Source organism: Fusarium redolens (genome assembly GCF_020744475.1).
Source record: "Fusarium redolens strain MPI-CAGE-AT-0023 chromosome Unknown BKA55scaffold_3, whole genome shotgun sequence".
Lineage (NCBI taxonomy): Eukaryota > Fungi > Ascomycota > Sordariomycetes > Hypocreales > Nectriaceae > Fusarium > Fusarium redolens.
The window spans coordinates 2,263,959-2,288,520 of record NW_025763666.1 but is presented as its reverse complement, the minus strand read 5'-3'; the positions used below and the strand labels follow the sequence as shown (position 1 = coordinate 2,288,520).

General features: G+C 49.6%; 8 protein-coding genes across 8 annotated transcripts; 4 read left to right on the top strand and 4 right to left on the bottom strand.

Moving 5' to 3' along the window:
- Positions 1-288: 288 nt before the first annotated feature.
- On the bottom strand, positions 289-1,059 carry BKA55DRAFT_250298 (cytidine deaminase-like protein). The gene has a single exon (XM_046185354.1). It carries the CDS (start codon positions 918-920, stop codon positions 417-419), a length of 504 nt encoding a protein of 167 aa, XP_046054123.1. The 5' UTR covers positions 921-1,059; the 3' UTR covers positions 289-416.
- Positions 1,060-1,156: 97 nt separating this feature from the next.
- BKA55DRAFT_502970 (uncharacterized protein) lies at positions 1,157-3,596 on the top strand (the record flags this gene model as incomplete). Its single annotated transcript, XM_046186967.1, has 5 exons — positions 1,157-1,292; positions 1,348-2,101; positions 2,491-2,533; positions 2,729-2,888; positions 2,941-3,596. 5 exons carry the CDS (start codon positions 1,157-1,159, stop codon positions 3,594-3,596), a joined length of 1,749 nt encoding a protein of 582 aa, XP_046054122.1.
- A 1,682-nt stretch (positions 3,597-5,278) lies between these two features.
- On the top strand, positions 5,279-8,048 carry BKA55DRAFT_535317 (endo-1,3(4)-beta-glucanase; the record flags this gene model as incomplete). Its single annotated transcript, XM_046189691.1, has 5 exons — positions 5,279-6,868; positions 6,917-7,061; positions 7,112-7,499; positions 7,552-7,976; positions 8,032-8,048. 5 exons carry the CDS (start codon positions 5,279-5,281, stop codon positions 8,046-8,048), a joined length of 2,565 nt encoding a protein of 854 aa, XP_046054121.1.
- A 3,033-nt stretch (positions 8,049-11,081) lies between these two features.
- Positions 11,082-12,655, top strand: BKA55DRAFT_685848 (Sodium/calcium exchanger protein-domain-containing protein; the record flags this gene model as incomplete). Its single annotated transcript, XM_046198857.1, has 5 exons — positions 11,082-11,328; positions 11,384-11,595; positions 11,647-11,877; positions 11,924-12,440; positions 12,495-12,655. 5 exons carry the CDS (start codon positions 11,082-11,084, stop codon positions 12,653-12,655), a joined length of 1,368 nt encoding a protein of 455 aa, XP_046054120.1.
- An 812-nt stretch (positions 12,656-13,467) lies between these two features.
- On the bottom strand, positions 13,468-16,434 carry BKA55DRAFT_636297 (Utp14 protein-domain-containing protein). Its single transcript, XM_046197023.1, has 3 exons — positions 15,844-16,434; positions 13,769-15,793; positions 13,468-13,715 (listed from the first exon to the last, which is right to left on the bottom strand). The coding sequence occupies exons 1-3, from the start codon at positions 16,288-16,290 to the stop codon at positions 13,533-13,535; spliced, it is 2,655 nt and encodes an 884-aa protein (XP_046054119.1). The 5' UTR covers positions 16,291-16,434; the 3' UTR covers positions 13,468-13,532.
- A 294-nt stretch (positions 16,435-16,728) lies between these two features.
- BKA55DRAFT_685846 (cytochrome oxidase assembly protein-domain-containing protein) lies at positions 16,729-18,219 on the top strand (the record flags this gene model as incomplete). The annotated part of the gene is made up of 2 exons (XM_046198856.1): positions 16,729-17,087; positions 17,145-18,219. 2 exons carry the CDS (start codon positions 16,729-16,731, stop codon positions 18,217-18,219), a joined length of 1,434 nt encoding a protein of 477 aa, XP_046054118.1.
- Positions 18,220-18,386: 167 nt separating this feature from the next.
- On the bottom strand, positions 18,387-20,455 carry BKA55DRAFT_718861 (uncharacterized protein; the record flags this gene model as incomplete). The annotated part of the gene is made up of 2 exons (XM_046200948.1): positions 18,387-19,832; positions 19,884-20,455. The coding sequence occupies 2 exons, from the start codon at positions 20,453-20,455 to the stop codon at positions 18,554-18,556; spliced, it is 1,851 nt and encodes a 616-aa protein (XP_046054117.1). The 3' UTR covers positions 18,387-18,553.
- A 228-nt stretch (positions 20,456-20,683) lies between these two features.
- BKA55DRAFT_558874 (uncharacterized protein) lies at positions 20,684-23,379 on the bottom strand. Its single transcript, XM_046191887.1, has 2 exons — positions 22,286-23,379; positions 20,684-22,230 (listed from the first exon to the last, which is right to left on the bottom strand). Exons 1-2 carry the CDS (start codon positions 22,903-22,905, stop codon positions 20,895-20,897), a joined length of 1,956 nt encoding a protein of 651 aa, XP_046054116.1. The 5' UTR covers positions 22,906-23,379; the 3' UTR covers positions 20,684-20,894.
- Positions 23,380-24,562: the final 1,183 nt, after the last annotated feature.

Here is a 24,562-nt window from a genome sequence, read left to right as displayed (position 1 = left end):
TAGCATTGGCGGAACTCAACGCTTGCCAATCGAGACAGATGTGTACTGTGGTGGCAGACTTAGAATATCTCAAATTAACGGATGATTGGTGGTATGCAACTCGGTAAATTTCATTGCTGACCTTCTCACTTGATGTGTTGACTGATATATCGCAAACAGAGCATGCCTGGGAGGACAGCCCTTTAGAGCAGCGGAACATGGACCAACGCTGAAGACGTGACAGTAGGACCACAATATAACTTGCTTGAGGTAAAGATGTTGATTAGCTTGAAATGTTACGGTGAGACAGGGACGGAAAACTTACCGTCTCGTCTCAACTCCACCATCTGGGCCATTTCCCTAATATGCACACAAGACCGTCCATTACTCAATAACACCCATGGATATCCAGTTTGATCTCATACGAATAGCTTATTTCATGATTTGATATGCCCTGCAGTCGCAACCTTCAGAATCTCATCCTCCAAGCCTGAGGCATGGTGGATCTCAATACCAGCATCTTCGAGCGTTTTGCGACCTGTATTCTCCCCAACAAAAGTCTCAGGCTCCTGGACGCCAACATAAACTTGCTTGATCCATGACTTTTGGCGTAACACTCTTTCGACGCAGGGGAGCTTGCCGCTCAGCCGCTTGAAACAGGGTTCAACAGTGGTGTATAGAGCATGAGGGGTGTTGAAGACATCCGATAGGTTCTCTTCTGTCGTTCCATGCTGCTCAGCGAGTTTCAGTAGACATGTTTCTTCTGCATGCGTGTTTCCGGGAAGTTCAAGTGTGTATCCTTCGGCAATGATGCTGTTGTCGCTAAGGCGCACAATTAGAGCTCCTACACGGAAGTTGGTGGGCTTGGGAGGGGAGTTGTTGGCTAAACTCAAGGCGCGCTCCATTGCAGCCTTGTGGTCTCCAGGTTCTATGGTAGCCATATCGTTTAATGTGAGGCATGTACGGATAAGGTATGACGAGATGTCTGGATACGGGAGCCTTGATCCATCTTGATGGTCGGCGGGTGTAAACTCCGATCACCGAAAGCACTTTAATGTTGGATCCACATTTTCCCTGTGAGCGCGTCGCAACGCGTCTCCCCCTCCAGCAACGAGCCTGAGCTTAATCCAACTCGCACTCCATTACAATATCAACCAAGACCGACGGTATTGACACAATGTCAGACCACGAAGACATTCTGGAGAGCGAGCCTCCCACTATTGACCCATATGAAGTTTTGGGTCTTGAGAGGACTGCAACGAGCGATGACATCAAGAAATCTTATCGAAAGGCTGCGCTTAAGAACCACCCAGGTTTGCCAAATCGGTTACAACACAGATGAGCACCGCTGACCCTACTATTTTTCAGATAAGGTGCCACAAGATCAGAAAGATGCTGCGCACGAGAAGTTCCAAGCTATCGCATTCGCCTACGCCATTCTCTCCGACCCCGCCCGTCGCAAACGGTACGACGAAACTGGCTCGACCTCCGAATCGATTGTAGACTCAGAAGGATTCAACTGGAGCGACTACTATCGAGAGCAATATAAAGAGTCTGTATCGGGCGATGCGATCGAGAAGTTTGCCAAGAAGTATAAGGGCTCTGATGAAGAGAAGGGAGATGTGCTCGATGCGTACGAAGACTGTCAAGGTGATATGGATGCGCTGTACGAGAGAGTCATTCTAAGCGACGTTTTGGAGGACGACGAACGTTTCCGTGAAATCATCGACAAAGCCATCAAGAGCAAAAAAGTGCCTAGCTTCCCAGCCTACACGAAAGAGTCGAAGAAGAAGCGAGAGGGTCGTGCGAAGAAGGCCCGGGAAGAAGCTACAGAGGCTGAAGACTACGCAAAGGAGCTAGGTGTGCACGACAAGCTATTCGGCGGCGACAAGAAGAGCAAAAAGAAGAAGGGCAAGGGGAACTCAGAGGACGACCTGGCAGCACTGATCCAAAAGAGGCAGCAAGATCGCTCCGAGGGTTTTCTGGACCATCTCGCTGAAAAGTATGGTGCCAAAGAGAACAAAGGAAAGAAGGGCAAGAAGCGGCCTGTTGAGGATGAGCCTTCGGAAGAGGCCTTTCAAGCAGCTGCTTCTCGTCTAAAGGGCTCGAAGAGGTCGAAACGGTAGAGTCTAAGTGGGTTGTCATACCAGGGTTGCTGTAATGTGGCTATTGGGTCAAGAATTTTGGTGTCTGGGCGTAGGTTAAGGCAAGGATGCACTACCAGGACGAGGAAATAATATAGGACTCAAGAAAACTTCAAAGTGTCAAAGAACTCATGTTGGGTTTGTAGGAACACCACTAGATGTGATATACCTTCCGATTACTTATCTCTCGACAAAGATGGACAGAGTCGAGTTCTCGTGAAGGTGGTACAAAAGCCAACGGACACGGATGAGACAAACAAACATGAAGCAGGCTTGTTCTCTTAGCAGGAACCTCGAACCTCGTAACTCCAAGGTCTCTAAGTTTCCTCGCAAAACTTGTAACTATGTATTACATTATGATATTAAGACTTACTCCGGTAATTGATTCCAACAATAAACAATCTCACCAAGTTCCAATGCTTCCAATTCTTCGTGACGTTGTCACGGGTCAGTCTTTTTGTCCACTAAGTTATGGTGGGGCTTCCCAAGCCACCGTGAACATCGCCAGGTCTCACTTCACTTGTCTAACCTTCTCTCACAACGCGTCACCACGACAAAATACGCAAAAGCGCGATACCATATGGCAATGCTTGATAATGGTTTAGCCTTCGAATGAAGAAGAGTGCTATCATGATGCCATGAGCGAATCCGCCAAGCCCCCAATCTATCCTCGATACTGCTTTCATCTTGCGCCAACCGTGAACCAATGGTGCCTCTTTCGTGTAACCGATATCCATGACCTTGGTCAGTACGAAGGTTTTGAAGGTAAGCACAGGCCGTTGAGTATTTCACGATGCTCTGGACTAATGACTTCCAGGCGAAAATTTCTACTTCTATAGGAATCTACCCATCAAATGGGTGCGCATAGTCGGATTGATCGTCGCCATTGACGAATTCGCAAGCCGACGCGTGTATACAATAGATGATAGTAGCGGCGCATGCATCGAGTGCATTGTTTCCATACCTATCTCTGGTGAAGGTGATAGTCGCGCGACAACAGGAGATGCTGCTCCGAAGAAAGCGGATATTGACCCGCCTCAAACCCCAGACCCATTCCGAAATATTGACGTCGGATGTGTTGTCGACGTCAAGGGAGGTCTGTCTACTTTCAGAGACGAGCGACAACTCACTATTGAGAAGATGATTATGGTACGAAGCACTGCGCAAGAGGTTACTCTGTGGGAAAAAAGGGTCAGATTCAAGTCCGAAGTTCTCGACAAACCATGGATTCTACGAAACAGTGAAATTCGAAGATGTCGAAAGGAAGCTGAACGGAGTGAAGAGGAAGCGGAGAGGAAGCGAAAACGCATCAAAGCAATGACAGAACCTCGAGCTGCGAAGCAAACATCGAAATCCGCGGACCATGCTGAACAGACCATCCGGCAGCAGAAGCCGAACAAAGAAATGCGGCTGGATTTTCGGCAGATTCTTGAGCATGGCAGAAGAGGCAAATACGATGCGCTAGGGTTATGAACTGAAGATGTCCTGATCGCTGGCGCATTTACCAGGGAATTTTAGCGAGAGTTCATTCTTGGATCTGGACCAGAATAATCAATAAAAGAGAGTTGCCAAGTAGTGGTTGGCATGGCCAAGCGCGTTGTGCCGTGTTCTGGAATGCGATTTCGCAATCACCGTGATTGATAAAGCGTGCTAGGGACTGAGGGTCCATGGCCTTGGGATCTTTGAGACACGCCGGAACGGTTAGGTCACTAGATCATTGTCTCAATTTCTAACGAACTCCTCCGTCCTGGTGTTTTGGTAAATGTTACCAGAAGTCAAGTGCTGTCTCAACGGCCTCTAACGTAACATACTAATTAAGTCAAGTGATTGTCTCGGTTCAAAATCGAACTGCCTTCTTCATGAATGTAACGTCAACGATGAAGCGGCTGGAGAGGAGAGTTTGGACACCGGGCATACGACAAATGACTTCGTATTCATCAGGCGAAGTCATGGCAAGGCTGATGATGATTCTGCTGAGAGACAATTTTCTTAACTGAGATGATAGCATGAAAGACGGATTATATGCAAAACATTAAATTATTTTAGCTACGAAGCCACTTAGCCATCAACGCTCAGGGCTTGAGACTTGATTCGGGAACGCAAGCCATGAAAATAAATGAAGGGAGATAAGTGGCGTCCACTCATAAGGTTGAAAGCTCACCCAAACCACCGGAGCTGAACTTTGAAGCAATTTTGAACGTTTTGTTTGCAAGGTGTGGCGAGCTCAACCGAAGCCATCCCTTGAATAGTCTGTTGGGCTAACTCGTCGCGAATCGATAGTTCCTGGAACTAGGAGCACCCTGCAGCCCATGCCCAGTGCGGCGTGCGCTAGGCAATTAACTGACCCCTCTACTGCAGGCACACGCCGACGCCACAGATGAGCATCTAGGAGATTTCCCCTTTGAGGTGCGTCACAACGCACCATGGATCACATACCCTGTGTGTGAGACTGAGAACATGCGCCGCAGACACTTGATCTGGAATGCGAAAAAAGGACCCCGCCTCGACTGTTCACGATGCTCTTTCCTGGGTTTCAATGATACCCAAGAGTTAGAAAGAGCGATGGCCCGAGAGAGCACATGGCCAGGCTTCTCTGGTATTGGCTCCTCAAGGAAAAAGATAAAGATGGACTTCCTCCAGCCATCTTCGCTCAACTTCAACCTCATCATCACAACCTCGAAATCCTATCACATTCGCATCCTACGCCATCCTAGAGAATCCAATTTCTTAAATCCTATTACCCATCATCGCTTACGCCATCTTTGCTGGCATCTGCTAGGTCTCGACCACCCGTTGTCAACCTTGAACCACTAGTGCAGCATTTCTTTTGATGGTCAGTTCTAGGCTTGGTCTAGCTTCCAGGTAAGCCACATGCGTTTCTTCGTTTTGTGCCGCCGAGACACAGTCCACTTCATTTCATTCTCCGATGTAAGTGCATGCTAGCTCTATCAGTCGTGGTGCCACTGGACTAGTGGTTTTCCGCATTCGATAGCTTCAAGGAAAGGAGCAGACCCTTGAGCGTAGGGCGGCTATATTATATGAGCCATGGAACCCCTACCCTTCAGCTTGTTATCCAGCTTCATTCAGCCTCATCTGTCGTATCGAGGTTGTGATCTTCTTGATCAAGGCAGAATCACACTCCCTACTTGCCCATCATGAAGACCCGCACCATCTTGCCCGTATGGCTTCTTTGGCTAACCCAGGGACAAGTCCTAGCCCTACCGCAAGGCCAAGACGACTCTGCTGACTCTTGGGACGACTCTAACGAAGAGTTCAAGCGAGATATCGAAACATCTGCTTTCCAGTATTTGACAACCTACGACAAGGAGGACATTATTCCTGTCACCGAAAGCGTCAAAGTCAGTACTAGCAAGGTTGGAACTACTGCGACAGCTCAAGTCCTTCCAACTCTTTCAGACGTCGAGCCTCATACCGAAGGTTTCATTGTAACGGACCTATACAACCCTCTTCTCACTGAGCCCGCAGTCCTAAGCACGTCGATTCCTAGCCCTACAAGTCTGCTTAAGCCACTCACGTCTACTACAAGCAACGCTGTACCCTCTGGTCTATCCAAAATGGCTGCTGCTCCTAACATCTTCGCCGACCCCATCGATACCAGTGCTCCTCCATCGATGTTCGAAAGGAAGACCACTCATCCTGTCGCCAAAACGCCCATGGTCACCCAGAACGGCCTAATTGGCACCAACAAGTTTTACTCCAACTTCTACCTCGGTGATCAGAAGAACCCCGTCTATACTTACCCCTACTCACTCACATGGGCGGGTGGCACTGGCCCAGCAGCAAGCTGGGGCATGTCTATCTCTCATATCGAGGCGTCACAACGTACATATGGCGACGTTCAAGCTAATGGCGCCGTCGAATTTTACGTCAACCCTGTTGGTATCCAGTCCATGATCATCTCGGCAAAGGAACTTGGCAAGAGCACGGTCTTGACTATGGACTCTATTGGCCCTCACTATGCCAAAGCTTACCTCAAGAAGGACAGCAAGTCAGCAGCAACAATCACCTTCCCTCTTTACCAAGGCAGCGTCTTCACGACTGCGTACTTCAGTGGTGGCACACCTTGGATCCAGACTGGCGTCTACTTCCGAACTATGACACAAGTGACAAAGGATCCCAAATCCAACGTGCGCAAGTACAACTTCGTCCTTGAAGATGGAACAACCTGGCGTTTGTACGCTTACAAGACCAAGGGTGACCCTCTTACCCTCAAGGTAACCAACAATGGTCTTGCTGCCTCCGCCAAGCCATTCTACGGCTTCATTCAAATTGCGAAGGATCCCAAGGTCGGTCAGTCTGAGGCTGTTCTCGACAACGGTTGCGGTATCTATGCCACTGGCATGACGGTCAGCGGCAATACTGTTGGCAAGCAGGGCACTTACACTTTCACATGGACCAAAGCCGGCCACGCTACTGGAAAGCTTTGGGTCTTTGCTCTTCCTCACCACGTCAGCTCATTTGATGCTACAACCAAGAAGGAGATGAGGACATACTCGCTCCAGACACCCACCAAGGGTATTGCTACCGCTGTTGGAGGAACCTCGTGGACGATGGTCGAGCCTTCACTGCCCGTCGACATGGGCTTTGCTCCCTGGGATCCAGCTAAAGGTAGTCGTGGTCTGACTGCTAATGCAAAGAAAATCATCGCACCTATTGCCAAGTCCGAGGTCTCGCAAGACATGGATGCGCAGGCCAACACAGACTCGATGTACTTTTCTGGAAAGGTAACTCTTGCTTCAAGCTTCCATGAACAATAGACTAACACAGTGTAGGCTCTGGCAAAATTTGGTTCCATCATCTATGTCATCAACAACATGCTGGGAGACAAGGCTCTGGCACAGGCTGGCCTACTCAAACTTCAGAAGGCATTTGCCAGATTTGGTTCGAACAAGCAGAGCTACCCTCTTGTCTACGAATGTGAGTCTTTTGTTGAAGCTCTGTTTTCTGTTAGCTAATCAAGTAAATAGCTGTCTGGGGTGGAGTCGTTTCATCTGCATCCTATGAGACAGGCCAAGCAGGATCCGATTTTGGAAACACCTACTACAACGATCACCATTTCCATTACGGCTACCACGTCCTCGCCGCCGCCTATATTGGCTCTATGGATAGCAAATGGCTTGCTGCCAACAAAGCCTACGTCAACTCTCTTGTTCGTGATTACGCGAACCCGAGCAGCAGTGACAAGTACTTCCCCATGTGGCGAAGCTTCGATTGGTACCACGGCCACAGTTGGGCTCACGGTCTGACTCCCATGTGGGACGGCAAGGACCAGGAATCGAGTTCCGAGGACATGATGTCTGTTTATGCTCTGAAGATGTGGGGTACAGTGATTAAGGACACTAACATGGTCGCGAGGTAAGTCAGGTAGCCTAGGCAGGTTGATCGCAGACAACTAACGGCAAAACAGAGCAAACCTCCAGCTTGCTGTCATGTCACGAGCTATGCAAGACTACTACTATTACACCACGTCCAACACTGTCCAGCCTAAGAACTTCATCGGCAACAAGGTCGCGGGTATTCTGTTCGAGAACAAGATCCACCACACAACATGGTTCAGCGCAGCCATTGAGGCAGTCCAGGGCATTCATATGATCCCTATCCTCCCCGTATCCAACTTCGCACGAACCGCCACATTCGTTCAGGAGGAATGGGACACTTACTTTAGCAAGGGACGCGTCGACAAGTTTAACAACCTGTGGAAGGGTATCATCTATGGCAACTATGCAACAGTTCAGCCAAAGACTGCCTGGACTTTCTTCACCCAGTCCAAGTTTGATCCCAACTGGATTGATGGCGGAGCATCAAGGACATGGTATATGGCGTATGCTGCGGGTAAGTTTACAACAGTGAAATGGCAAGAGTACAATGGCTGACAATTTTGACACAGCTCTGGGCCAGATTTGATGAGAAATAGAAAGTGAGATGGCTGCATTGCGACCAAAACGCCAGCGTCGGTGCTGAGATGAGCACCTTGTACAAATACTGAACATACCTTACCTAGACATGGCGATACCTCGACGGGAATATTTGTTTTGTATAATGGGAATGGGCAGAGAGAACAGCCCTTGAATGTGTTAGAAATGGAGGAAGAAAGCAAGAAGGAAGATATTCCCTGACCTCACCCAGATTAGACAGACGTGAGGCAGATGTTAGACCCTAGACAGGGCGCGTTAGAATTTCATTGGTTACCTTTTAAGCCGTTGTTGAATATCGGAGGATGAGGCTTGAAAAGCCCCGAAGTCCGATAAAGTCTGAATATCTTGTGGTGATGATACCGGAACTCGGGATACCTGGGATCAATTAAACCCACGTGCTGAGGGTGACTATCTGGCCTGGCTTGATTGGGGCGCAGTCATGACGATCCTTGACGAAGATTTGCGCCAAGGGGAAGTGAGATGTGGATGAATGCCAAGGAACAGGTTGTTAACACTGCCTCGGATTTGTCCAAGAAGAGGAAGAGAGTGACAGGTTCGTAGGTGAACAAGTTTGAAGACTTCCAAGTGGGAAATGATTATGGGGCAGTCTGAAGTTTGCATATGCCTGAAACATTGAGTGCTACAGACCTTTTTTGTTAATGTGTCTGAAAGGATAATAAAACTGGCCACTGTTATCTGTCTGGTTTGCACACCGAAGAGAGAACACTACATAGGATGAGACATAAGAATCAGTGCAACAGCTTTTCTTGCTTTACTTCAAGTTACATGACGAGCTGTCCATTTGCAGCCATAGCGCAGATCCCAGCAACACGGCAACGTCGGACAAACTGGACAAGACCGAGCAGTTGCACGAGGCGAAACAAAAAAGTACGGAAATATGGCGGAGTCTATTGTGTCGTAAGCCGATGGACTCCGACGTAAGTTACATGACGTCTGATGTATAATAAAGCCACTAATAATGTATCTTACATATTATACGATGTCTGCCCGCAAAAAAAAAAAAAAAATTAGGGGTCACAAAGATGCCAAGAAGAAGGAGAATTGCGAAGCGTACAACTATTGATGATTTTGGATTGATACAGAGCATGCGTTAATTTCGACAATTCCCTTTCTTGATGAGATTTACAGCGGCAGATTCAAAGTTTTAAGCTTTTTTTGCTCAGCCACCAGCTAATCTAACTTGTTTCTCGGGCCTCTGCGTCGATAGCTGGAATCGGCACTTTCTCGATGGAGCTTAGAGTGTCGCGCCGAATAATTGAGCATCAGTGACAGGACAACCTGGAGCTCTCCTGGAAAGTGGGGAGCTTGGCAGCTCACTCAGTGGGTAGCTCAGCGGTTGATGCCCAGCTTCTTTTGTCAGTGGCCGGTTGGGATTGGCTGATGTAACCCTGCCGATCCGCTTAGAAACCCATGTCCTACGTCAACTCGCTCGGCTGCTCTTCCAGGGCCAAGCTAAGCTTTTTCCCTTGCGTAACCAGACCCAGACCATAACCAAGGAAGGAGGCCTCCTGGGGCAACGCGGGTTGTTTCTTTTCGTTCCTGCAACACAACCACCACATTCAAGTCCATCATCATCAACAGCATCATCGCCCGCCATCTAATTGTTGGAGATTTCCAAGGCTGTGTAGCTTAGATACGCCCGCTTCTTTTTACCCGCCGACGCTATTCTCTCTTAGACTGTCATACACACTCCGTTGAGCGGGGGTGAAGAAAGACAATTGAAGAGACAGACAACACACTGCCTCTCTATTCGAAGATTGTCTTTGGATTGGATCGTCATCCGCTTCGTTACTCGTTTCGTTTCGTTCTGTTTCGCTCATTTCCAGACCGACTCATTCAATCCCGTGGTCGTTCAAATCTTCAAACCGCATACGCATCGCATCAATCAATTGGCTGTGAGAAAGCTCGAGGCAATCATGGTTTGTAAGTAAATGTGTATCTGAATCTGCATTGCATTTAGCCTTTTCTTTTACTCTCCTCCATCATTAAGCATCAAGCAAGCACTTAAGCGACACGGTTTCCACAAAGTCTGTCTATTCCTCTACTGCGCACAAAGTAAACATGCCCTGGCATCAAAACCAGATCCTCATCTACACATCTTTCCTAAACCTGATCCATCTTCATCTCCATCTCCATATCCCATCCACATCTCCATCTCATCACCGTCACCATCCCTGCATCTGAGCACAAAGTGCCACACACCAGCCAGAACGAGACAAAGTGCAAGATTAGCTTCTTTCACATGGGGGTCTCGAAGGCGGCGCCACTCACGATATTCTATCCCATGCGTTATTGCCCTTTACCAGTTGGTGCCCACATCGTTTTATCCTTCTTTCAACTTCACTTCTACGTCAACTTCAACTATCTCTGTTCCTACTCCTTTGGACACGGAAACGGATACGGGCCTTATCACTTGGTGCAAGATATCGAGTGAGTCCGGTCTCGAAAGAGTGAGTTTATTCGCGACGCGATAATACCTAACACGAGCTTTCTTCCCTTCAGCTCGAGTCTATGTATCTTCACTCCCTCTCCATTTCTGTCATCATCGTCCTCCCTCTCTTGGCAAGCGCTGTTAGTTTGACCTAAGTGCACTGCCGTGATCGCCATCCTACCTACGCGCCAGCTTCAGATATGATCTTCACTTTGCATCTCTGCCTCTGCGCATGTGCATCAAGGATGGCGCAGCAGGGTCCGCTCCTTTCCATGTCGAGAACAGACAAGCTCAAAGCATCCGCCCCATGGAGACAGGGCCAAGCGATCTAGGCTCTACAGGCCCAGGTCCCATTGTCAGCCTACCATGCAGCCTACCCCAATCTTCTGAGACTTGCCTTGTTGAGGACTTCTTCGTGTTCCGTCGCTTATTGCTTGACAACCCTCTACTCCGCCTTTTGATGCTTCTCATTACTCTTTCATTATATCAAAGTCTCACCCGCTGACCATGTCGGTGCCTTGATCACCACCAACAGCTCTTCCATCTTTCAACCTTCAGATCAGACGATCAATGTCTACCAAACCTCACAACCACACAGCCGACGAGAATAGCCCGCTCCTCAATGGCGGTGCCTCGTCGGCTCTAAATGACACCCTCGGTCACCGCAATGGCAACGGCCATATCAGTCTCAGCCGAGACTCGAGCACCATGACGTTCCTCTTCGACTCGAAGCATACACCTGGTATTGATAACAGCAACATTGCCGTAAGGAGTCTGGCTTACTCCTGGCACATCGCCAAGGTCACCCTTCTCAGCAGTATGTTTGCTCTTCTTGATATACGGTCACACACACAACTGACTTTGTTTGTTAGACTATGTCAACTTTCTTCTTGTCATGGTACCTCTCGGTATTATCGCTGGCAAGATGGGCTGGGGCTCCACTGCCGTTTTCACTATCAACTTCTTCGCTATTATCCCACTCGCTGCTGTTCTGTCGTTTGCGACAGAAGAGTTCTCGATGAAGCTTGGTGAGACTCTTGGTGGACTCCTGAACGCTACCTTTGGAAATGCCGTGGAACTTATTGTATAATGCCCCGAGCTTCACTTCTTGTATCACGACTAACCGCACATATAGGTCAGCATTGTTGCTCTCCAGCGAAACGAAATTGAGCTCGTCCAGGCCTCGATGCTTGGTAGTATTCTCTCTAACCTTCTTCTGGTCATGGGAATGTGCTTCTTGTTCGGCGGTATCATTCATCGAGGCGAGTCGGGTAATGGCAGAGAGCAGTCATTCTCTTCGGCCACTGCACAGACAACTTGCTCCCTTATGACACTGTCTTCAGCCTCACTCGTCATTCCCGCTGCTGTATGTTAAACGGAACCCAACTCGGAGGCACAACTAACTTTTGTAGCTCTATGCAGTTCTCGATCAGAGCGGTTCTAAGGACAAGGCCCAGAGCATCCTTACACTCTCTCGCGGCACTGCCATCATTCTTCTCCTGCTCTACGTCTTATACCTCGTCTTCCAGCTCCGAACACACAGCAACCTCTTCGATGCCGAGAATCAGAACGAGGACGGTGAGGAGGTTGAGCCAGAGGAGCCCACTATCGGACCTATTGCCGCTATTGCCGTCTTGTGTGTCACCACCGTTCTCGTCACTGTCTGCGCCGATTACCTCGTTGACAGCATCGATGATCTTGTCAAGACCTCAGGAATTAGCCGAGGGTTCATTGGTCTGATCCTGATTCCTATTGTTGGCAATGCTGCCGAACACGTCACTGCTGTTGTCGTCGCCCTCCGTGATAAGATGGATCTCGCCATGGGTGTTGCAATTGGTTCTTCTATCCAGATTGCCCTCCTGGTCACGCCTTTCCTTGTCATTGTTGGCTGGATCATTGGTGCTGAGATGACTCTTCACTTCGAGACTTGTTAGTTTGACCCTTTTGCCTTCCATTGTGATATTTGCTGACAAAACTCCCCAGTCCAAACTGTTGCCTTTGCAGTGTCTGTTCTCGTCGTTACATATACCGTCCAGGACGGCAAATCCAACTACTTGGAGGGTGCTATGCTTATGGGTCTCTATATTATCATCGCATTGGCTTTCTATGCCACCCCCACCGATGTCATGGACCCTGGCAACTAAATGCTAGAATTCACTTGATGTCTTAATCACATCAACCAACTAATGTTTTTAAACATGTTTCTACTCTAAACGAGTGACTTGCCTCATCAAGATGCTTGTTCTGGGTAGCCAGGAATGTCACAGGAAACTGTGGCTTCGACGATCTGTCAAAAGACAATCGGATAATCGAGTCAATTTTCATATTTGTATTACTAAGCGGATGCAGTCCGCTGGACAGGACTGCTTCACAGGAGTCTCAGACGCTCCATCAAACTCTGGAATGAATCAGGGAAAGGAATAGCCGAATAGGGAGGCTCAGTCGCATTCGCGAAATTTCATTGTGTCAAAAGAAACGAGGGATAGTAAATGGCCTTGCCGGTCCCTGTGCTTATTGGATTCTTTCTTGCTTATATCATTGGACTGCGAGGTCGGAGAAGGAAATCATGCACGGAAAGGTTGATCAGATAGTTAATCAATATTTTCAGTTTGATTTGTTCTTCGCCGTTATGACTGGTGAAGAACTCGCCATAATATCACCAGCCTGTGAAACATCGTGGTCAAGCGATTCTTTAAGGGTTACCTGTCAGTAGGGAATATGTTAGATGAACGTTCAACCTATGTGTGAGGCCGTGAGCTTGATACAAATCAACGAATGTTGAGTAAATGGGAAGATGAACATGAGATTAGCTGATTCACAAAATGAAACTCAGCTAAGTATGATCAAGTCGGTATGTACGAGATTGATGAGTAGTAAATGAGATGGCGCGGTCGAGATTCATCACACATCTGTACAAGATATTACACAGGACACAGCCACTGAGTGCAGAAGGTATTGATGAAACATGCTTTTGATTTTCAAAACGCCAGTGTATGTATGCCATAATATATATCGAAAACTCTAAATAGTAGGTTTAGACATGGGTGCAATAATGCCCTGTTTCATTAGCACACGAGGCTTGGTGCTATCCTGGAAGGTCTCCTTTGTCTGCCACTCTGGTCCAACAGGTAGACGCAGCGAGCGCTCGTACTGCTGGCGGGACTCGAAGGGGTGAGGGAGCTGGGATGCGAGATAACGGTCGTTCTAAAAGTTGTTAGCATGTTGTATTGATGGGCAGTGAAAGTGAGCTTGCTTACCTTCTTGATGCGTTTCTCGTTGATAATGACCTTGTCCAGCTTGGCGTCCTTGCGATCCTTCTTCTTGATACCATCAACCTTTGTTAGGAAACGGCCCTGGTGACGCTTCTTCTCCTTGGCGCTCACGCCATCACCAACCCACGATCCCCAACCAGGCAGTGTGTTATCAACGACCTTGTCGTCTTCATCCTCAGCGATAGCTGTCTTTTCAGCCTCAAAATCACCGACCACGTCCTCACCAGCAAAGGCACGAGCAACCATTTCTTGATCGCGGATCGCCATAGGTAGATGTAGGTCGGTCTCGGATTCGACGTCTGAAGCATCCTCCGCAGTCTGTGCTTTTGACTTGGATTTGGACTTGCTATGCTTGGAGGCGACAAGGACGTTGGATGTGAGATCGAGATCACCAATGTTTGTGTTAGACTGGCCCTTCTTCTTACGGCGTGTTTCGCCGCGGGACCATGCGCCTGTGGTTCCTGAAGGGGCGGGTTCGGAGAGAGATGTAATGTTGGGAATAGCAGGGTTGCTGCCTGCGCCGTTGGTGGTTATTACAACATCGTCGTCGTCATCATCGTCACCATCCTCAGGCTTGCGCTTCTTTGGTGCCCGGGTTGATTTCTCGAGAGCAGATTTGAAAGGCTGGCCGTCGGCAGCACCATATTGACGTCGGCCGACTTCCTCCAGCTCATCAGAAGAACCGTCAAACTCCTCACCATCAAGCTCTCGTCGGATCTGCTTGATGAGAGCATCGTTCGCCTCCTTCTTAGCAGCCTCGGCCTTTTGCATGAATTTCATGCCCATCAGACCCTTCTGAGGCTCATCCTCTTCTTCCTCAAGAGCCGCCAACTGTCGACGCAGAGAGGCATCGCCTCCATCAGAATCACTATCGGATTCAGACGACTCGTCAGAGCCGCCAGCACGACCTTCCTTTCTCCTTCGAAGTTCCTCATCCTTGCGCGCCATCTCGGTCAGACCAGCGCGGAAATCGTCGTCCCATACCGCTCGCTTTGTCTTGGAGCCAATCTTGGCCCACTTGCTCTCCTTGTGTCGCTGGCCAACACGCTCCAGCGCTCGTCGACGATCTTGTGCTTCACGCTCTGCCTCAGAGTCAATCTCGCCGGCCTCTTCCATAGCCTCCTTTGTAGCCATTTCGTCGCGTTCACGCTGCTTTCTGTGCACACGGTGGTATGCCTTGCTCTTGATCTTCTTGATGCGCTTGGCTCGCTTGGCCTCTCGAGAGTTGAGCTCACGTTCCATACGTTTACGGGCAAGAGCCTCCTTGCGCGTGAGCTCGTTGCCCTCTTCATCATAGTCCTTCTCCTTTGGCTTTTGTGGCTTTTCCATGGTGAGTCCGCTCTGCTCCATGATAGACATAATAGCAGACTCGAGCTCGTTGCTGGGTTTTGACACATTAAGAGGCTGTATCTCGGTAGTATCGAGACCGGCAGTCGCTGAGTTCTGAGGCAGAGGGAACATGAGATGCTCGGCTCTTCGGTTGTGCTTAACAGTGTCGTTCCATCGATCCAGGGTTTCATTAGTCTTTTCGTAGGCTGCGCTTCGATCAAGTTGGTCCTGTTGTCTCCTTGCTAAAGGCACATCCAGCTTCTTGGAAGCACCGGGACGCTTCTCCTTCTCCTCTTTGCTCATCAGCTTCATAGATTTCTTCACGTTGACGTCGTTGATCCCCGTCATTCCTAAATCAGCGAGACTGATCTTGGCTTTTGACTTGGGCTTGTCGTCCTCGTCGTCCTTTTGACCTCCATATCCCTTGATCATGCCTTGGAGGGCCTCTAGCTTCTCCGGGCTTGCTTCCTCGTCATCGTCACTCTCGTCATCATCACTGCCGTCGTCTTCCTCCGATTCGTCGGATGCATCATCATCAGACTCTGAAGAACCAGAGTGGTCTTTCTTAACGGGTTCATCGTCTGACTCCTCGAATTGATCTAGGGCTGTTGCTAGATCGATAGCATCTGCGCCAAGTGTTTGACCCTCGTCGTCTTGGGAATCGTCCTCTGAGTCGTCGTCCTTTTGAGTGTTAGACTGCTATCAGCTGTTCGAAAGCAGAGCACACTTACCTCGCGCGGTGTTGTTTTGCTGCCGCGGAACGTGTAACCCTCGAACTTGTCTTCATCACTGTCGCCAAACGCATCATCACTCTCAATCTCCGAGTCCTCGTCATCCTCTCTCAGACCTCCCAGTCGCCATTCATTTCCTTCACTATCGCTTCCATCATCGGCATTGTCGTTTGTTGGCCGGCTGGGCCTCTTAACCTTCTTCCTCTGTGGCTCCTCCTCTTCCTCGTCCTCATCATCCTCTTCTTCGTCGCGACCATGCTTTCGCTCAATTTCGGCGTCTAATTCTCGGGCTCTAGGCGTTCGCTTCTGTCTCGGCGCAAAGTTCTCCTGTGCGATACCAAATGCATCAAGCGCATTCTTCTGTGATCTCGCCTTGGACTTTTTGTTGCCGGCCTTGGCTTTGGGGGCTGCAACGAGGGGTCGTCCGTGAGCCTGTCGTCCGCCCATTGTAATTATCAAGTACTGATATCCAATTTATCGAGTTATGGACGATGCGCGGACCGGCGTGAGATGGTTAAATGGCGTCGACACAGCTTTCAGAGTAGCACTTTTTTCCAACTTTTCTGCCGTGTAAAAAAGTTTGGCGGTGAGATGACCCTTGGCGGGGCACTATCCGTACCCATGCGGGTAATGGAGTGTAAATGGTGTGTGAGATAAGCCTATCATAGAGGTTGTAAATTGCTGATTCTAGTGGGGTCGATCCCACTGAAGGCCACAGGGGCCTTCCCACTACGGACCAGGTCAAGCACCGAATACCGAGTCACATCGGATGTCGAATTTATGGCCAAGGTCTCGTATGATCTATAAGTGAGCCACTTCTTCTTCGTCTTCCAATTCGATTCCTGTCTTTCCTCCTCGTTCAACCTCTGAACATTGGCTTTGATAATGGCGTCTTCCTTTGCCCCCGGGCTCCGGAGGTTACTATTCCAGGCTTCGGCCACAGCGTCTGGACCTTCAAAGTTCTTCATCTGCAACCAATGTCTTCGAAGTGCTCCCAGGAGCATGCCCTCACGCGTTCTCAACGCTATCCGATCTCGATCCTATGCCGATTCCGCTATCAACAAGCCAATTGGAACTATCGCCGAGCAGGTGTCAGCCCGTGCATCTCCCTCTGTCTCTCAAGCTACCAAGAAAGCATGGCCTGATTCCAATCCAAAGGGTGTGGGCTACTGGCTCCTCGGCAGCGCTGTTAGTGTTTTTGGTATTGTCGTTTTTGGTGGCCTAACACGTTTGACCGAGTCTGGGTATGCTTTCCTGCGTCCTGTTGCGAACAATTGAATCGCCAGCTAACGTTAAAACAGCCTGAGTATCACGGAATGGAGACCTGTCACCGGCTCGCTTCCTCCCATGTCCAAAGAAGACTGGGAGTCCGAGTTCGAAAAATACCGTGCATCGCCCGAGTTCAAGCTTCTCAACCCTCATATGGACCTCGAAGAATTCAAGAAGATCTACTTTATGGAATGGTTTCACCGTGTCTGGGGTCGCTTCATTGGCCTGACCTTTGTCTTTCCTACTGCCTACCTCGTCGCCCGTCGCAAAGTTACACCAAAAATGGCATTGAACCTTGCTGGAATCTCTGCGTTGATCGGTTTCCAGGGAATTATCGGCTGGTGGATGGTCAAGTCTGGTCTCAAGGATGATCTGTTTGCTCCTGGCTCTCATCCTCGAGTCTCCCAGTACCGTCTTACTACTCACCTTGCCACCGCCTTTGTCTGCTACTCCTGGATGCTTCTCTCTGGCTTGACTGTTCTCCGAACTCGTCGCTGGCTTGCGAACCCCGAAGCAGCCATGAAACAGATCGCTGCTATGAGTCAGCCCGGTCTTCGCACTATGCGCCGGGTCGTTTTCGCCCTTGCTACTCTGACCTTCATTACTGCCATGTCTGGCGGTCTTGTTGCCGGTCTCGATGCTGGTCTGATCTACAACGAATTCCCTAAGATGGGTCTTGGTCTCTTTCCTCCTAAGCAGGAGCTCTGGGACAAGTTCTACTCGCGCAAGGAGGATCAGTCTGATCTCTGGTGGCGCAACATGCTCGAGAACCCCAGCACTGTTCAGATGAACCACCGAATTCTTGCTGTGACTACCTTCTGCTCTATCCTCTCGCTCTTCATCTATGCGCGCACGAGACGTGTTAAGGCTATCCTCCCCGCCAACATCAAGAAGGGCGCCGATGGCCTTTTCCACGTTGTATCTCTTCAGGTTGCCCTCGGCATCAGCACTCTCATTTACATGGTGCCGATTTCCCTTGCCGCAGCTCATCAGGCGGGCGCTCTTGGTGTGCTGACCATGGCACTGGTGTTGGCTCACAGACTCCATATTCCCAAGCCCACTCTTCGTCTCCTTGAGCAGCGATTGAAGCAGGCTGCTGCCAAATAAACGATTTGGCGACATTGTAAAATGCCGAAGAACAGCATGTATATTACTCTTGTACAATATGGTACCCAATAGCATCAATAGAATAACGAAAGAGAAAGCTGGTAAGCTGGTCAAACGACACATATAATGAACATCTTGGACACACTCGACTCTTGAAAGGATTCTCAGCAGAGCTTATACAAGCGTTTTATTTTCTTTCTATTTCCATCAGACTGGAAGTCCGCGATTCTTATGTCGTTGTCACAGCGTAAAATCATGCATTCCAACTTATCACTTAACACAGTAAATCCCATTTTCCCATTTTACTTGTGAGCTACACAACCAAGTTAGTAATTTATCCTAGGCTGAGGGAGTGGTCAGGCTTACCAATGCCCTCCTCAGGCATGGGCTCAATGCCAACAACCTCAGCGGCAAGCTTCTTCTGCTCCAGCTTATCATCCTTCATGAAGGGGAAAGCAAGAACCTCACGAATGGTGTAGTTGTCAGTCAAGAACATGACCATTCGGTCAATACCCATACCCCAACCACCAGTAGGAGGCAGACCATATTCAAGTGAGGTACAGAAGTTCTCGTCAATGAGCTGAGCCTCGTCATCACCCTGGTCCTTCTGGCGAGCTTGCTCCTCAAAACGCAGACGCTGATCAAAGGGATCGTTCAACTCAGTGTAGGCGTTGGCGATCTCCTTCTTGCAAACGAAAGCCTCGAAACGCTCGCACAGGCCGGGAATCTCACGGTGATACTTGGCGAGAGGGCTCATGACTTGAGGGTGACCAGTGATGAAAGAGGGGTTGACACACTTTTCCTCGATGAACTCACCGACCAGCTTGTCAATCATGCGGGCGTTGGTGAGAGGAGGTGTGCACTCTAGGTTCATCTTCTTGAGGATCTTCTTGAGGAACTCGTTGGTCTCTTGTGTGTGGAGCTGGTCACCAGGAGGGAACTTCTCTCCGGTGGCCTCCTCCAGAGTGGGAATCATTTCATATCGAGGCCAGGGCTTTTCCCAGTTGACCTCGTATTTCTCACCAGTCTGGGTGTGGAAGGTGGTCTTGTAGCCACCGGTAAGGTACTTGACAAGGCCAGAAACCATGTCCTCGGTGATGTCCATCAGATCGTTGACATCAGCGTAGGCCTGATAGAACTCAATGGTGGTGAATTCAGGGTTATGAGTGAGATCAGCACCCTCGTTTCGGAACTGACGTCCAATCTCGTACACGCGGTTAAGGCCACCAACAACGAGCATCTTGAGGTATAGCTCAGGAGCGACACGCATGAACATCTGCATGTCGTACTCGTTATGGTGAGTGGTGAAGGGCTTAGCAGTGGCACCGCCAGCAATCTGGTTCATCATGGGAGTCTCAACCTCGACGAAGTCACGCTCGTCAAAGTATCGGCGGATCCATGTGATCATCTTGGATCGAGTGACGAAGACATTACGGGCCTTCTCATTGCAGATAAGATCGAGATATCGCTTGCGGTATCGCTGCTCGAGATCCTTGAAGCCGTAGTGGTCATCGGGGAGGGCGTGGAGACAAGGAGTCAGGAGGACGACCTCAGTCGCGAAGATGGACAGCTCACCCTCCTCTCCCTTCTCAATCTTGGTCTTAGGAGCAGTTCTACAGTGCTATTTAGTATGTTTTATAGTTCTGGGTTAGTTAGTAACTTACCGGCCGGGGTAGCCAATAACACCAATGATATCACCTCGGCGAAGGTGCTCGTGCTGGGCATCAAAAGCGGGAGCTCCCTCTCGCACCTCTTGCGCCTGACACATAATCTGGACCTTGACGCCCTCTGTTCGGACATCGTAGAAAAGAAGCTTGGAACCAGATGCTCGCTTTCCGTGGACACGGGCACCGATCTGGATGATCTTGTCCTTGGCATGCTCGCCAGACTTGAGGTGACCGAACTCCTTGACAAAGTTTCGTAGATCGTATGTGACATTGAACTTGTGAGGGTAAGGGTTGGGGCTCTTGGTCTCGCGGAGCTTGTTGATGTTCCTCGATCGAATCTCGAAGTACTGGTTGGGAGTGAGGTCCTTCTCGGCAGCCTCAGCACCACCAGCAGCCTTCTTGGGAGCGGGAGCAGGTCCGCGCTCAGCAGCCTTCTTCTTCTTTTCCTCCTCCTTCTGGCGGGCCTTCTGGCGCTTCTTCAACTCGGTCTTGGAGACCTTCTCACCAGTTACCTCATCGAGGTGCAGGTTGGAGACCTGCTCGGTTGGGGGGGCAGCAGCGTCAGCCATGATTGCGTCTCGTTTCGCGAGGGAGATAATTGAAGTGGCAGGTCTCCAAATCAGGCGACAGTTCCTGATTTAAGTATCTGCTGCCGGCAAATTGAGTCAAACTGTGATGGATGTGGTGAGTCAGTGGAAACAGTCAGGGCATTGGAGGGGCAGAAGAAATCCATTGGTTTGGGCGCCACAATCGCGGGGTAAGTTTTTAGTCAGGCATTCATTCTTGAGCGCACTCAGCCACAGATAAAACCATTGGTAGAAATGTCTATATACGGCAAAAGACCACGAGAACGAAGCAAGAGAAGTAGTGAGCTATCCGAATTGGTCATATTATTGAATCATGAGCAAGTTGTATCAAGCTCTGAGTCTTCGTCATTACTTGTGTATTTTTGTTAGCCAATCAACTATTGTGATTCTCAACTTTAACCGCCCAACTGAAAACGTTGTTTTATTCTAAAAACATGGCATCCCCGCGTACCCCCTGCATTGCCATGGCCATGTCTGTACCATGCATTGCTCCATTTTGCATTGCCATATTCATATTTGGCATTGAACGACTCATGTTAATGGCCGTTCGGTTGATAGGGCTCCCAGTTCCGTTGGGCATCATAAACTGTGCGGCTCGTTGTTGTTGCTGTTGCTGCTGTTGAACAGGCCGTGTGCGTGGTACCTCTAGAGTTGCTTGTTGCTGGACAGGTGGTTGAGGCTTGATTGGAGAGGCGTTCACCATGGCGAAGCTATCATCATCCTCCATCTCTGCATCGGCATCTTGATCACTGGCCTCGGCGATCGAGGAGGGCCCAGTTGTCGAGGCCGAAGTAGTGGCATGCTCGCTTGGAGCACCGTTAATGCTAGTTGTTGACTGACGTTTGGCAAGCTGTGGTCGTTGCGGTTGGTGTTGCTGCTGTTGCTGTTGTGCTTGGAAATGTGGCTGAGATGGCGTCTGGATCTGTGGCGTTGGTTGAGCACCGTTGACAGTAGCGGAAGAGGCTTGATTCTGGCTGGCTTGTTCCAACGTCCTCTGGGCATTCATCCCAGCAGCATTGGCCCTTGAAGAAGCAATGACACTCTTCCAACGCTCAATGGATCTTGTCACGAGAGAACCGAGGTCGAGTTGGCTATCCTCGATAGAGAAACCTACAGCCCTTCCGCCCTTGACAGCCTGCTCGTAAGAAAGGGAAAGCAGCTCCCTTTCAAGCGGAATTGTGACTGGTGGGGCAAGCCTGAACTCCTTTGGTTGCTGTAACTTGTTCAGTTGCTCAATCTGGGATTTGAGGTTGGCATTCTCTTGTTTGAGTCGGTGCTGCTTCTCCTTCATTTTCTCGGCCTCCTTGTGTTTTCTTCCCACTCCACGGGCTAACTCCAGAATCCAAAGTTCTTGCTGCCGTTGAATTGGAAGAGTCTCCCAAACTGCGTATGCTGACTGGAGGTGTTCATCGATTTGCGCCTCAAGTTGTTCGGCCATTTTCTCAGCCTTGCGGATCGACTCCCGAGGGTTTCGGAAACTGTTGTTTGTCGAAGGGGGGTATTTAAACTCGTCCATTACGGCGGTGGTAGCAGAAGCACATGTTACTTTCCAAGCCTTGAACTCTCCTGCGAAGTAAGTCCGCAGAGCCTCGTATTCGCGGTGCCCTGGCGATTGGACTGACCAAGATGTGGAGGTAGGATGTTGGGTGGACGAGAAAAGGGTCGGTGGGGGCTGTAGGCATTGAAGAGTGAGGGCAGGGAAATCGAGAGATAAGGGATCGAAATCGAATGGCATCGAGTTGCTGTCAAGTTGTACCCTATCCCTTATGTTAGCACTACAGAAGCAAAATCATCAAAAACGTGAATTCATACTTGGCTGCTCTCCAAGAGCTGAGGAGCTCCCTCAACGCGAGCTCCGCGGCACGGGCTGTATCCATAGCGTCGGAAAGTTTTTGCTTAACATCAAACTGGGCTTTTTGGATGGCCTGTTTGCTAACAGTACGTTGCATGCCAGGGCGTTTTGGTGGCTCAGGTGCGGCATCACTCTCCCAACTGCCTCGTTTCGGGATGTCGTTCATAACGCCAGTTGCCTCCCATGTTGGCTGAAAAGCTGGCGCATATGTCATGGTCGAGTCAACAGAGAGTTGATTATCTTTGGAGAGAACAGGGGATTGGAAGTCTTCGTTCTCGGGAAGGGGTGTATCCTTTACGACATTTGCTCTAGGCGTTCCCACAGGAGTTGAGGCTTCACGCCTCCCACCAAGGGAGCCCCGGGGCTGTCGTCTGGTGATGCTACCACGAAGCTTTCTGATAGCATCGACATCGTGAATCCCATCCGCGGGTTTTGGGTTCTTCTCCTTGATGTACAGATCGAGATGGCGACCGAGCGAAGAAGAGGTGAATGCTTGTCCACAAAAGGGGCAATTCTTGTCCTTGGGAGCACCGGCCTTGGGTGTTCCTGAGTCGGCCGTTTGGGGCGTAGAATCGGGCATTTTGAGGGTACGGTAGTTGTCAGGAAGGACCAATATCGAAAATTAGGGGGAGAAGAATACGAAAATACGGTGACCGCGGGGGAATGGTCTGGGTAGGCAGTAACTACAACAATGTAAAAAGTGGCTGCAGCTCCAATTGGGGAGCGTTACAGGCGTCAATCATAAGTAGCGAGCGAAGGTTGAAGAGAAAAGAACGAGCGTATTGGGGCCGAGACCTCCGGGCGCAAGGGAAGGTCAATGGACGTTCATGCAAAATTACTGAGCATGAAGATTGTTGAAGGAATGGAAGGAGGCGGTGGGGAGTTTGTTATGAAGTTGAGAGTCTAAAAGAGCGGACGGGAAGGGAGAACAAGAAAGAAAGGATGAAAGGAAAGGAAGATAGAGGCTCGAGAGGTTAAAGGCAATGGAAGTTTAGAGGCGGCGGGAGACTAAAGGGGAAGCCAGGTCTCTTAGCATCGCTAGGTTTAATTGTTCTTTGGATTTTTCCCCCTCTCCATTTTAAAATAAAGCCTCCTCGCTCCTCTCCTCCTTCGGGCTGTTCAGGGGCGGATCCAACCAAGACCCCCAGGCCCCAGATTGGCGCTGTTAGCACCAACGGTACCCCTGACGCTTAGTGGCCGTCCCGCCGTCTGGATGTCTCTCCCGCTGCTCGCTTAGCGCTGATCGGGCTGCTCTAAGAGGTCCGTCCTAGCGCCGTCGGGAGGTGCAACTGTCGCTGATGGGTGCTCCAATAACAATTGCTTCCTTGGAGGGCAGGGCGAGCATTTTGATCTAACGTTAGGGGTTGTAACGGTGAGATCTTCAGAAATGATGTGATCAACAGAGATCAAGCTTCGATTGGAAATATTTGTCGAACAGAATGTTTTCAAGAATGTATGAACTTCATCAAAAGTCCCATTGCCATCTTAGTTTGGACATCGGCATTGGTGGTGATCGGCTCAGGGTCACTAAAAGGGAGGAGGATATGCAGCTATAAATACGACAATCTCTCGTTCTAAAATTATGGACGTCTTAGCTAAAATTCTATTATCTGCCCCGTAACTAACTCTCCATTCCCGTGTGACTGAATTACGGTAAACTCAACATGACCGTTGATTATTTCACAAGCTCCACTTGCATTGCTCGCAATCAAAGTTTTGAAGGCTGACAGCTTGTTCAGATCCAGTCCCTAATACGAGCTCCTTTTCATACGAAAGCGAAAATTATGTGTTTGTCGGATCAAGACGTAATGCCTTAAGATCGGCCTTAATTCTCTAGATCGTGGATCTGGCGTTTGCTACTCCGTGCCCTACATGACATCCCTCACTTCCACCGTTTGGTTACCTTTGTCAATTGGGCTTTCAGCCCGCCTTTGATGACGCCTCAATCCTGCATATCGTAATAGAGTGGGTTCAGTTGGTTCCCCAGGTGCAGCCCCTTTATGTAAGCTTAGTGCTAAAGTAAAGTCAAAGCAAGTGTCGGGTATGTCTCAAGCAAAGGCAAGCACTAATAAAGTGACACAAGGTCAAACCATTTATCGATCCAAGCAGCCAACGACGTCTCATCTCTGAACCCCAAACAAAGAGACTGAGGTGGCCTGGGGAAACAAATTCTGAACCGACTGGACGCTGCCATCGGCAGTCCTTGAGCGCTAGGCGCCCGAACTTGCACAAGATTG

Bases quoted from the DNA above. Each gene is read 5' to 3' on its own strand.
- BKA55DRAFT_636297 (XM_046197023.1), bottom strand. From the start codon at position 16,290: ATGGGCGGACGACAGGCTCACGGACGACCCCTCGTTGCAGCCCCCAAA. The intron at 15,794-15,843 runs GTAAGTGTGCTC...AACACTCAAAAG, and splicing joins GCAAAACAACACCGCGCGAG to GACGACGACTCAGAGGACGA. The intron at 13,716-13,768 runs GTAAGCAAGCTC...AACAACTTTTAG, and splicing joins ACGAGAAACGCATCAAGAAG to AACGACCGTTATCTCGCATC.
- BKA55DRAFT_250298 (XM_046185354.1), bottom strand. From the start codon at position 920: ATGGCTACCATAGAACCTGGAGACCACAAGGCTGCAATGGAGCGCGCC.
- BKA55DRAFT_558874 (XM_046191887.1), bottom strand. From the start codon at position 22,905: ATGCCCGATTCTACGCCCCAAACGGCCGACTCAGGAACACCCAAGGCC. The intron at 22,231-22,285 runs GTATGAATTCAC...CATAAGGGATAG, and splicing joins AGCTCTTGGAGAGCAGCCAA to GGTACAACTTGACAGCAACT.